This window comes from Amia ocellicauda, chromosome 21, assembly GCF_036373705.1.
Source record: "Amia ocellicauda isolate fAmiCal2 chromosome 21, fAmiCal2.hap1, whole genome shotgun sequence".
Lineage (NCBI taxonomy): Eukaryota > Metazoa > Chordata > Actinopteri > Amiiformes > Amiidae > Amia > Amia ocellicauda.
Genome location: NC_089870.1, coordinates 8,332,466 through 8,345,554, shown reverse-complemented (window position 1 = coordinate 8,345,554; position 13,089 = coordinate 8,332,466). Strand labels below are relative to the sequence as shown.

Here is a 13,089-nt window from a genome sequence, read left to right as displayed (position 1 = left end):
CTGCCGGTGCTGTAGTATTGTATGTACTGGTGCTGTCTCTGAATTGTGAAAGTATGGCAAGCTGGGGAAGATAAATGGTGGAAAGGAATATCTCAAAAGACCACAAAGGATCACAACTCCAATGTGATGGGATGTTGAAACCTCTTCGGTATCAATACAGAACTGCTGATTGGAATTTCTCTTCTGCCTGCCAGCTTGAGTTGGTGGAGTTTACACTGGTGTGATGGGCAGTTGAAATAACACAAGGTTTTGTGCCTTTTTTGGGACACATGCAGTTTTGTAGAAGCGATTGGTGTCTAATATAACAAAGGAACAGTGCTTCAAGTGATGCCAGAGATTGGTGTCAGTGTAGCAAATGGGAAGTTGAAATGAGACCCCTTTTAAGCACACTTCCAGTGCCAGTCTGCGCTCCCCCCTTTGAGCACCAGTGGAGGAGGGGCTCCGGCTGCAGACTGAGATAAACAGGGAAATATGTTTCCAACCTTTTCCACGGCAAGCCTGGCAGAAACGGTAAGCAGCGAGATGCATACTCAAAATCCTGCAGGGATAAATAAAAACCCGCCATCTAGGCTTGATCTGCAATAGATGACTTCTAATAGCACAGTAATGGACACATTCGCTTGCACGGTGTGTGTATTTAGACCTGCCATCTGTACACTTGATCTCTCTTTGTATCGCTGGTTTATTTGGGAATAAATATGTGTCGTGTTGTTGGAGACATGCACGATATTAGAAACAGCAAAAGCGGGAGAATCGTGATAGAGTAGTGTGAGATGTGGCTAACGATTATAATTATAATCGACGCGATGTAAATGATGCATCTTGAGCTCGAACATGGATACAATGATGACTTATTTGCAAGCCTGGGCTTTTAGAAAATACTGAAATAGATCATTAGGCTTGTATGTTTTGGGGTATTGCATCTCCTAAAATCAGTCAATATCCCAAATGGAAGTAAACCCGTCAGAAGTTTCAATCCTGGGTCTGCATTTACCCAGGTAACAGTGTAACGTTGTGTTATCGGGTAATCGCTCTTGTTATGTATGTGCTGCGGGGTTGGGATGGTTAATACTCTCCTTGTGTTTCTCCATCTCATACAGGCACGCTTTGTGTTTTCAATCAGCAAAATGCGACGTGCAACGTGCCAATCGGGGGCTTCTGCCACATGAAGATCGGTCTTTGTCCCTTAAGTGCACCGGGTTCAAGTCTCTTGCTAACACCAGCTGCCGAAAGATGGCACCTCTGGGGTTGAGGAGATCGGAGACGCCCGGGTAGTGTACATGGCATGCATACTGATTTTGTCCAATGCTACACATGTCTCCTAGGCTAATACACATATTGCACCTGAACCTTGCCATGTTGGTGGTTGGCCATGCACTGCATAGGTGATCTGTAGTCTTCACATGGAAGGAAGACTTGGAGAGAGGAGCAGAAAGATATGCATTGACCCAGCAGAGCCACTGCAACTTTCACACACAGACACACCACCTGTTTTGTTTTTGTTTTTCACCAGGCTTTTCCTCTGTAAGATAAACACGTTGGTGGTCATTTTTAGATCTACCCATTTACCCATTGGAGATTTTGGAGACTGCAGCAAAATAACAGGAACCTGGAGCTCTCATTTGGGAGATGCAATTAGTTGCTTAATAAGAGTGAATTGAAGGGCAACAATGGAAGATGAGAACATGGACAGCTGGGCGACAGTAACTGGGAATGCTAGTGGAAGTTTCACTCCAGCAAACAGCCTGGCGGATTTCCAGAATACTTCGAGTCCAGTTGCTTACTGGGATAATAAAAGTGCAAAGGAGATTTTGCCCCTGGAGAGCCATCAATACAACCAAGAGCAAACTTACAGGGATTTTACTACCACTATCCAGGTGGTCATCTTCGTAGGATCTTTGTTAGGTAAGTGGATTACAGTGTCAGGTTTTTAAGATGATTTGTGTCCGTGTAACAAACTTAATACTGTCAGTATTTGTCATGCATGTGCTTGTATATATTATCATGATTAGTAGAATCCACTTGTCAAAAGTGTATATTTGAAGTACATTTAAATTTTATATTGTAAATTAACTTTTATAACTGGGTGAGTCAGGCAAATTACAGCTTAACTTGAAAAGATTTTGTTTTGTTTTGTTTTGTTTAGTTTAGTCATCTGCTCAAAATACCTTTTTGGCTTTTAGATTTAGTTTAGTCAATAATTTGTGATGATGTTCTTGCTTCTACTATTACTATTACTACAACTATAGATTATATTTTGATTTGCCTGATGTAAGATCTTTATTTGTTATTCAGCTACAATCAGCACTTACCTGAGAGAGCTGAAGAAAGCACACAGACACCAGATTGTACCTCAGAAACCTGATTTTCTTTTTTTTTTACCACTGGTTTAAACCTATAAATACAAATGACTTAGTTACCTCCTTCCAAGGAGACTATTGTTTTTGTCAGTAACAGTGCATTTCTAAATGTCTTATCAGGAATGCACAGGATGATCTTGTAGCTTCATAGCTGTGCTTACTACTCTGCCTTCGCTGTCTTTTAGGACCTTGTTCACTTTTGGATGGTAAAACATTAGGACACCATTACTGCTGGCCGAGCTCTTATAATAGAAAATGTTTCAGTTTACAGAGAAATTTCAGGTTTGTGCTGTTGGGGTGGGGCAGTTTACTGGGGGCAACTCAGGTTCAACATAAAAAACAGAAATTGAGAATGATCTGGAGAAGTAGGAAATTATGCAGAACACGATCAAGGAAGATGTTTGTTTTTCCATGTGAAAGGTATTTAAAACTGCATGACTTGCACATGCACTTAGATGTTTGTCTAACTAATGTCTGGGTTCTATAAGAACTGATTTCACACATGAAAGTGTAGTGTCAATCCAGTCGAATAAAATGTATTTTTTGGATCCATTTCCAGCTCCCTCTGGCTCTGTTGCACAAGTGTATTAACTTGGCAGTTGTTCCTATATGCCAGTAGAGACAATTTGGTGTGTTTTTGCACCAAGTAGTAATAGTTTGTAATCTGTGTAAGAGTTACTTAGAAAACATTTGAGAAAATCTGAATTTGATGTACTGACACAGTATAGTATATGCATACATTGCCATGAATCCTCCTTGCTCTCTGTGTTCAGACTGTGTTCTCTTTTAAGGAGGACTGATCTACTAGCAATGTGAAATGCATTTATTAGGACCCATAAAAAAAAGAACATTAAAAATAAACCATGGGAAACTAAATCAGTTAATATTAATGGTTATTAATTCATTAGTCTAACCGATGGGTCTTTATTCTGAACTGGCATACAACACATTACACTTATACCATTATCAGTAACCCTTAAATATTAAGACCCCAACCCCTAGCCAAGCCTAAAACCTGTAAACTGTGCCTTAATCCAAAACTGCACAAATCTTATTAAAGTCTGTTGAAAAAGCAAACTCTAACCCTAATGTAAATCTACAATTACTTGGGAGGCTAATCCTAACCTTAGCCTAAACCATTTAACCTCAGTTGCAAAGTTGAACTAAACTGATAAAGATATTGCTCTATATACAACATAAATATATCCCTCTCCAACCCACCTGTGTTCCCAATTAAACCTCACCATAGCGCTGCTCTCTTTTAGTAATTGCCATCTTTTCAAAGACCACAGTTTGAAAGTGGCAGTCTTAGAGTTTTATTTACAATTCTTATTATCTGATTCAGATATAACTTAATTCCTCACGAAAATCATTGAACAGGAAACCAACCAATGATGAAATGTGAATATCATATTTATTGTTGTGCAAGCTTTTCTGAACAATGCTTTATTGCTAGGTTCAAAGGCCAAACTTCTGTTTGCTTCGCCAATATATTTTCTTTCAGTCAGCTGTAACTAATGTTTTATTTATTTATTTTTCTTTCATGGAACAGTTTGTTTGTCTTTGAAATATGAGGACCCCATAGAATATGCAGAATATGATGTGTACTGAGAGAGAAGTGAAAAAATAAGGTTAATGTTATCTTATCTCAGACAGGATAAATCTGGAACAGTCACTTTGCAGCATAAGATATCCTCCTGGTCCATAAAAAAACAAATTTATTGGCTAATCAAGTAGACGACTGGTTACCAGGGAACTCTTACACTGTCAGTCTGCATTGCAAACACAAGATAACGCATGGTTCACAAATCTGTGATTCACAGTCTTGGATACATGCCGGGTTTTGCAAATGAAGGATAGACGAGACCCAAAAGATGCTCGAACGAATTTCTTTTCCTCCCCAAAGGCGTACGACCTCACACAAGGGAGCCTTGAGGATCTCTTACTCTGAAATGCTGCTTGAGTTTATTTTGTAATATAGGTTGTGTCACAAGAATGGGAACTAAATGACCTATTTAAAAATACGACGACAAAAGAGCAAACACATTCTTGGCTTTTCTTTTGAAGTTTCCCTTTGCAGAGGTCATTTGTCTTGTTCTGTGTCAGTTAAACAAGCAACTGCACAGAATAAAGACACCTGATGAATGGCCATTGATAAGAAAAGATGTTTTTTCACTGTTACTGCTGTCATTTTTTTCCCTTCTTTGTGTATAATAGGCTGTACTGTACAATGCTATGACTGTGTCAGAACATGGGAGCAGCCACAAAAGCCAGTTGCAGAGACATGGCGTATTATTGTGTGCTGTTCAATTTCTTTCATCAGAGGGTTGTATTTCCTTCTATTAGGATGCAGGAGTAAAAAAGGAAACAATAGACAATGCATGCTTCTCTCTTGAATGCGGTCCTCATTTCCATAAAAACAAATAAAAAGAAGAACAGGTTGTATGTTCATGTATCTCATTTGAATTAGGCACTTTGTTTAATAACCAGAAATGCCATTTCCTTCACAATTAGAGTCTTGAAAGGTCAAGTGTTGAGTGTTGTCTTTCAGAACTAGGTTTGTCTTGCAGCCCTCCATTACATTGCAGTTAAAGTGCTTTTATAGTAGTTTTAATTAACATATTTTTCTGACCTTTTCCCTGATTTTCACTCATTTCTATATTAAAAGCACACACAGCAGTAGAATCAGAAAAGGTAGCAATCATGACTCTTCTAGTTAAGATTTGGTCATTGTCGAGCATTTTGTGATTAAAGTTGTAAAGAGGTGTACTGTCCTTGCTGTTACTCAGCATATTTTGTGAATATAATGTGAAATCTAGTTGGAATCCAATTAGTTCAGGGTACTGAATATAATCCAGTACTGTAAATGACATTTCTATAATTGGGTTATTGCTTGTGATCAGATTATATTGAATGAGATTTAAGCACCTGGGCTTGACATCTCAAATTTGCCATTTCCCAGCTTCCCTGCCAGACGCAAACCCGTGCTGGTGTAATACTTTGTTTTGTGTGGTAGATTCGTGAGGGAATGTTGTTCAGTATAACATTGACGCTATTTAGGGAGAGTAGTGTAACCAATCGAGGGACCTCTGCCATCAATCACCAAAAGCTCATTGAGAAAAGAAACAGAAAGCTTTTAATAATGCATGTGTAAATCATCGGCAGTCCAGTTAAAGGAACCCTCTATGTAACCTGAAAACACAATTCGATTTTTGAGAAGCCTGTCTTGCACTGTACCCAACAGACAGTTCTGTGGATGTGCTATTCCCTGAACTAGGTATGCCTACCCAAGAAAGCTAGCAGACAAAGAAGAAGAAACTAAGAAGATGACATTAAGCTTTGTTCAGAATCAGTGAATGGCTTCTAGATCCAGCATTGTTGCAGCCCTGGGGCATATTGCTTGAGACTTATTTGAAGCTTTTTATTTACTTTCACATCTAAGGAAGAAAATGTGCTCATGTTGTGTTTATTTCAGAGGAAGGAGCTCAGAACCTTCCCCCATAATACTGTTGTATGTGTCACACACAAATGCTCTAACATTGGCTTAATATGAGTCACAGGTAAAATAAAAAAAAATGCTGTCACAGACCATCCTATAGATATAGATATAGATAGATAGATAATATAGGTAATGTAAAAATGTAATGCAACGTGTGTTTTGAATCAGCAAGGCTTCAACCCGACATAGGTCATGTGATTATCTTCTTAACTACAATGCAGATGCATCTGTTTCCTGGACCCACATCACCTCCATTACCTCCACATCACATGAGTTTAAATTAAATCCAATGGAATCATTTCAGGCATTTCCTTTCCTTGACCATTGGCTTTATTTTCAATGGTATGTCCTCACCTTTCACCTGCCCCTATTGATTTGCTATGTAGAGGAAAAGGACAGCAGAAGTTAAACCCTATAAACACTGGTTCACTATACATACTTACACGGCACCTTATGTTGTTTTGGTAGAAGGTGCTGATAGTTACTGTTCACTACATTTAAAAACGTATTACAGTTACAATATTGGGGATGCAGTTACAGTGCTTTGTGATTAGGTATTTAATCGGCTCATTTTCATCACAGTTTCTAAATGAACTCTTCAGAGAGTGGTCCTATCTACTATGAATGTAACATGCTGATTTGTTAAAGTCCACATTTAGTTGTAAACAATGACGTGCAAATCTGGGCAGACCATTTCATTTTTAATATAACTTTAGAGTATTGCTATGTTTAGTTCCCTTAATTGTTGACTGTGGCATTAATTCCACTTCTATTAATAGCAGAGCTAGGGAGCAGTATAACAGCATGTTCTGTTTCAGAACAAGAGGTGAAACTGATTATTTCATGCAGGAGTGCAAATATATAGTATAGTCATTATAACACAGAAGACTCGACAGAAGACCCTTCAGAGCAGTATACTGAGAGCCCCAATGTTTAGCACAGAAGAGTCGCAGAAATCGAGAGAGAGATGCACCTCCAATCAAAAGGTTTTTATTACAAGCAGCTGCAAGGAAGAGGTTCAAGAGGCAATCTCAAGAACAGTCTTAGAGAAGTTACAAACTACAGGCACTTTTATGCAGACCAGAAAACAGAGAAAGATAACAGGACTCACATCTGTCCCGTGATGAGTGCAAGTTCAGTTTCTGAAGACCTGTATATAGTCAAACCGGGGAGCATTAAGGCATATGTAATGTTTAATATAAGGGGGGGTTTGTACGATGTATCAAGCCCAAATTGCTGGTGAAAACTGGTCCTTATCAGACCCTGTTCTTCTAGGTATCAAGGTTGAACTATAGCACAGTACGGTAGCACAGTGAGAAAGTGACCTTGTTTACACTGACACACAGGGAAAGAAATGCAGTTCTTCAAGCACAAAGTGTAATAGAATACAGTAAATTAAATTGATTACACTCTCTGAGGAGTACAGAACATCTTTACTGTGACTTTTCCCTAGAAACCTTATCATGGGATATGATGGTGTTGGAGTTTTTTTTTCCAGACTACAGATAGTGATTCTTACAGATTTACATTTTTAGTATAAGTGCTGCAAACAGTATAGTTTGGGATTAATATATGGCCTGCTCACAGAAGGTTTTGTTCAATAAATTTTGAAGCCATTCTGTTAAATGGGCAGAGAGGACAGGAAGAAAACAAGGAAGTAGCTAAATCATGGGTTGTTTAAATATAAAAAGCACAGCTTGTGTAAAGAAATTTGAAGCAACTAGTGCATCCTTTATTCACAATTGTATTGTAAACTGAAAATTCAGTAATTTGATGCTTTAACATTTTCCACAACTAAATGAACATTTTGCCCCGAATCACCTTATTTGTAAACATTCTGAGATCCGTTAAAAGTTTCAAACTGTGCTTTGGGATTCAAGGATTGGGGTACATGAGCCAGGTATTTTACAATGTTGATTTCTGTGCTCTGCTATGTGGTAGGAAGTGGAATGGTGAACACCCAGCCTTTTGTTTTCCTCCCCTCCCAGGGAATGCAATGGTGTTGTGGTCCACCTGCCGCACCACCGTGTTCAAATCGGTGACCAATCGCTTCATCAAGAACCTGGCGTGCTCTGGCATCTGTGCCAACCTGGTGTGCGTACCTTTCGACATCGTCTTGAGTGCCAGCCCTCGCTGCTGCTGGTGGGTCTACACCCTGCTCTTCTGCAAAGTTATCAAGTTCCTCCACAAGGTGTTCTGCTCTGTGACCATCCTCAGCTTCACGGCCATTGCCCTGGACAGGTATGTTGACCAAGGTTTACGTGTATGTTTTTAAAATGATTTAATGATCCATGGCACCACTATATACATGATCATTTTGATGATGAAAGAAATGCAGTGGCCACATTTCCAAAGTGCTATGTTCTAAAGATACTACTGGTTTGATATGTATAAGGGACCTAGTCCTTAACTACCATCAACTACCATTTTAAAAGTAATTTAATGACTTGAAGGAAGAGTGAGAGTCTCAAAATAGCAAAAAACTGAAGTTAATGTCACGATGAATATCTTACAGGTGAGTTGAACTAAAAACTGGGTCTAGTGGGGAATAAAATAAATGTTCAGTCTAATCCACATTTACTGGGCACTGCTTTCCAAAGGGAATGTTGATGGTCAAATGGCGAACATGCCAAAATTGCCGTTTTACAAAGCACAGAGGAATGCAGTGACACGGGTACTGCTCGCTTCTGCCCTCCTCTCCAGAGATGTAGTATGTTTCCATAGTAAAGAAATCAAGGTAGCAGGGCTGCAGGTTTCATGAATAAAATATCAAGACATAAGTGAGACCATCTGCTTTTCTCCTTCCACAGAGCTCTGCATTGCAGAAGGGAGGCATTTATGACAGGCACTACTGCAGTGTTTTTAATAAATTTCCCTCCGCTTTTTTTATTAAATATAATTCTCCCCCAAGAGTGATTATGGCTCAAATAGGAGGGCAGGCTCTGTTTCAGAAGTCAGCCATCCCTGTGGTCCAGTGATGGATAGGGAGTAGGAGGTAAGAAGGTGGAAGGGCAAGATGGCGGTCCCAGGGGGAACCTTCTGTTTGGCGGATTGCACTGCTTTAGAATTCACAGAGAGTCTCCCGCAGCACAGGTTAGAGTTGGAGAAGGAGAAGCAGCTTTTAAACAAAGAATGGTAACATAGGATAGAATCGTTCCTGATTGTGCTGACATGAATTATCCCTACATGCAATATACAGCTCTGGAAAAAACTGAGACCACTGCAAATTTGTCTTAAATCTCTACTTGTATGGCAGCCATTCCATTCCATTCATATTTTTATTTGGAATTTGGGAGAAATGTTGTCAGTAGTTTATAGAATAAAACACAAATGTTCATTTTACCCAAACGCATACCTATAAATAGTAAAACCAGAGAAACTGATAATTTTGAAGTGGTCTCTTATTTTCTTCTAGAGCTTTTTTTAGTATAGGCCTGTTCCCAGAGTAAGGAAATGTAGCAGCCCCAACTCTAGCTGACAATAACACAGAGCTATGATTTGCAAAATAGTTTAGATAGTGAATCAGTACGATTTAAGGCCACTTTCTATTATTTTTCACATGAAACTTGTCTGCACTGGATCAAACATTTTCAGGTAATGTTCCTGGAGATTATTATACGCACACTATTTTCACACCTTCAGGTTTTCCTGCATTCATATTCAGGGGGATGAAGCAGGATGGTCTCAATGCTTAAAAATCCTAACACCGACTGAATCATTAGCATTGCAAATGTCATTAAGGAAATAAATGTTAGAAATATCATCAATTGTTTTTTTGTTCAGTCTTCAGCGTGCTTTGTGTTGTTTGTGTTGTAAATACACTTGAGTTTTGCTTACTGGTTGTAGGTCCAACTGGGTTTTGTGAAGGATACAAACCAATGAACACTGATAAAAGCATCCAACACCTTGTCCTGCACTGAACATTTTATTATTATTTTTTTATCACAATATATATATATATATTTTACTTTGGACTCAATATTGTGTTTCCCTTCATGTTGTACCTCTGCTATCTCTGAGTCTGTAATAACATCAGTTACTTAGGGTAGTTCAAAGACTTGTCTCTGTAATGTGCACACAAGGAATGCTTGACTGGATAATGATATAGCCTGGGAGAGGAACATGTCAGGGTTTATATATTTATATATATGTATTTATGAGAAGGTGCTGCATTTCATTCTTATGTCATGAAGGCATGGAGAAATCCTTTCTTTTAAATGTGTTACTGAACATCACAGTACTCCTCTTTTATAAACTGTATTTTATTTTCAATCTCAGGTATTACTCCATTTTGTACCCACTGGAGAGGAAAATATCTGATGCCAAGTCCAGAGACCTTGTGATTTACATCTGGGTTCATGCGTTGGTTGCCAGTGCTCCTGTATTTGCTGTGACCAACGTGACCGACATCTATGCTATGTCCATGTGCACAGACTCCTGGAGCTACTCCCTGGGTCACCTGGTGTACGTCATTGTGTACAACGTCACCACAGTCATCTTGCCCGTGGCTGTGGTGTTCTTCTTCATGATCCTCATCCGCCGAGCCCTCAGTGCCAGCCAGAAGAAGAAGGTGATCATCGCCGCGCTGAGGACTCCTCAGAACACCATCTCCATCCCTTACGTCTCCCAGCGCGAGGCGGAGCTGCAGTCCATGCTGCTGTCCATGGTGCTGACTTTCATCGTGTGTAGCATCCCGTACATGACTCTAGTCATCTACAGGACTATTCTCAACATCTCTGAGATCTCGGTGTTCCTTCTGCTTACCGCCGTGTGGTTGCCCAAGATCTCTCTGCTGACAAACCCTCTGCTGTTCCTGACGGTCAACAAGTCAGTGCGCAAGTGCCTGGTGGGCACCATCGTGCAGCTGCACCGCCGCTACAGCCGGAGGAACATTGTCAGCTCGGGTGGGATTGCAGATGCCACCGTGGAGCCCAATGTCCGCTCAGGAAGCCAGTTGCTGGAGATGTTCAACATTGGGCAGCAGCAGATCTTCAAACCCACTGAGGAGGACGAAGAGAATGAGACCAAGTCCATCGGTTCTGGGGACTTCCGGCAGAAGGAGATCCCAACCACCAGCTTGGAGATCAAGCAGGCAACTGTGCAGACATTCTCGCCACCCCAGAGCAGCACAGACTCTGCCGCCCAAGTGGCCCCTGCCACCCCTGCCACCCCTGCCACCCCCTCAGACGTGGACGATGGCTCTGACAAATACGCCACACACTTTGGCTTTGGACCCTTCGAACTGCCGCCACAGTGGCTCTCGGATACCAGGAACAGTAAAAAGAGGCTGCTGCCTCCTCTAGGGAACACTCCTGAGGAGTTAATCCAGACCACGCAGCCTAAAGTACGAACAGAGAGGAAAATTAGCCGGAACAATAAAGTTAGCATATTCCCCAAGGTGGACTCTTAATTACAGTGTCTGAAATCAGCAGTATCAGCTTTTGGATTTTTACAAATTGATAGAAGTTTGGAGATCTTCAAACACTACGAGAAACACTGTGTAAAATAAGCAGATTTTGCATTTGTTATTTTATCTGTTTTGTGTTGCCATTTAAATACTTAAAAGACAATGTGTATTTAATTTGGTGATTTGAAAACTGGTCCTGTAGATTTTACATTCATATTTAACAACAAACCAAAAAATATCTATTTAGATTGAAAAATAATGAGTTCCAGATATGCATCAGCATTGTCAGTCAATAATCATAGTCATCTCACCCATTTGGTGTTGCCCCTTATAAAAAAACATTAATATAATGCAATAGCAAGATAGAAACAGCACAGGCTAGAAGAGTTTAACAGTATCTGGTATAATACAAATATCTTAAAATGGCACTTGCTCAATATGGAGGAATAAAATATTAAATTCAATTTACAAATATGTTATTTTATATATTGTGTAATTCATTTAATTTATTCTTAGAAATCTATTCCAGGTAAAGCAATTATTATTTAATTAGTAAAAATTATACATTTAAGAACACAATGCCTTATTGTGTAATTAGACAATGGCATTTTAATCAGTTCATCAATTGCATTACTGAAAGGAACAAATACATTTAAACAATACATATAAATTAAAACAAGTACTATATTTGATTTGCAGGGAGAAGCATAAAATGCTTCCTGTCAGTATTATGGATATTGCACAGGATATCACTGCAGTATTATTAGGATCATTTGAGCATAGATTCAGGTTTTTACAATTTACAATCTGTTAATATCTTGAATTTGGTGACAACAATTTCAAATTTTCCTGAAACACTTTGATGAGAAGTACTTAAACAAATGGATGCATTTCTAATATATACATAAAAGAACAACATGGACCAAGTAATGTTTTTATGTCTTTATTTTAATTTACATTTTTATTTTGGGGATATTATTTTTTCCCCTTCATACTGTGCCAACCTTTTTTGCACTGAAACTGTTGCGTATAATGCAGCTCTGGACTTGTAACAAGAATGACAATAATTGTTCTTTAGTGAACAGTGGCAAAGAAACAAAGGAAATTAAACCGCACATTTGCAGTTTAATTTACAAAATGAACAGCAGGAAGGTACTGACAGATTAAATGTTTAGTTTGAAGACCAACTCCTGTAATTTTGATGTTGTTAAATCTTGAGTATTTGGACATTTTATATGCGGGGTCTATTTTATATTTAATCTTGTTCAGAAAGTATTTATTTCTTTGACGAAAGAGATATATTAACAGCTCATTGAGGTTAATGTGGCTGAATAATTACCCCAATAAAAGCTTAATCATATACTGCAGCGAAAGCTTTTGGAGTTTGTAAAGTAGGTGGTTCGGTGTCCTGTGGTATTGCTTAGTACGGACCCTGTCCACTATCCACCAAGTATGTTAAATCCATGTCAAACTTACTTCTCCTCTGTCTCACTGGATCTTAGTAATTAGGTACCATTACAGATTAGGTAGATAATAAATATATAAATAATTAACAGTTATAATAAACATTTATTCATTTAGTTAGCATAAGTTATTCATTTCAGACTTCTTATCTTCAATAAAACTAAAATTTCAGAACGGAAATACCCAATGACTGCCAAATTACTCATTACCTCGAGGGACCGCTTCCTGATCTGGGATGTCTCCATTTTTTAATGTTAATTTTAAGACAGTTCTGGGTAGCTATGCATTATATTAACTGTGGTCATATTTAGCTGCCTTTTCTGTCGGTACATTTCCATAACGTTTGTGATATTTCAATA

General features: G+C 38.9%; 1 protein-coding gene across 1 annotated transcript; it reads left to right on the top strand.

The window, feature by feature from the left end:
• Positions 1-442: 442 nt before the first annotated feature.
• On the top strand, positions 443-12,633 carry gpr176 (G protein-coupled receptor 176). Its single transcript, XM_066694624.1, has 4 exons — positions 443-510; positions 1,101-1,905; positions 7,848-8,100; positions 10,138-12,633. Exons 2-4 carry the CDS (start codon positions 1,671-1,673, stop codon positions 11,267-11,269), a joined length of 1,620 nt encoding a protein of 539 aa, XP_066550721.1. The 5' UTR covers positions 443-510; positions 1,101-1,670; the 3' UTR covers positions 11,270-12,633.
• The last annotated feature ends 456 nt before the right edge of the window (positions 12,634-13,089 follow it).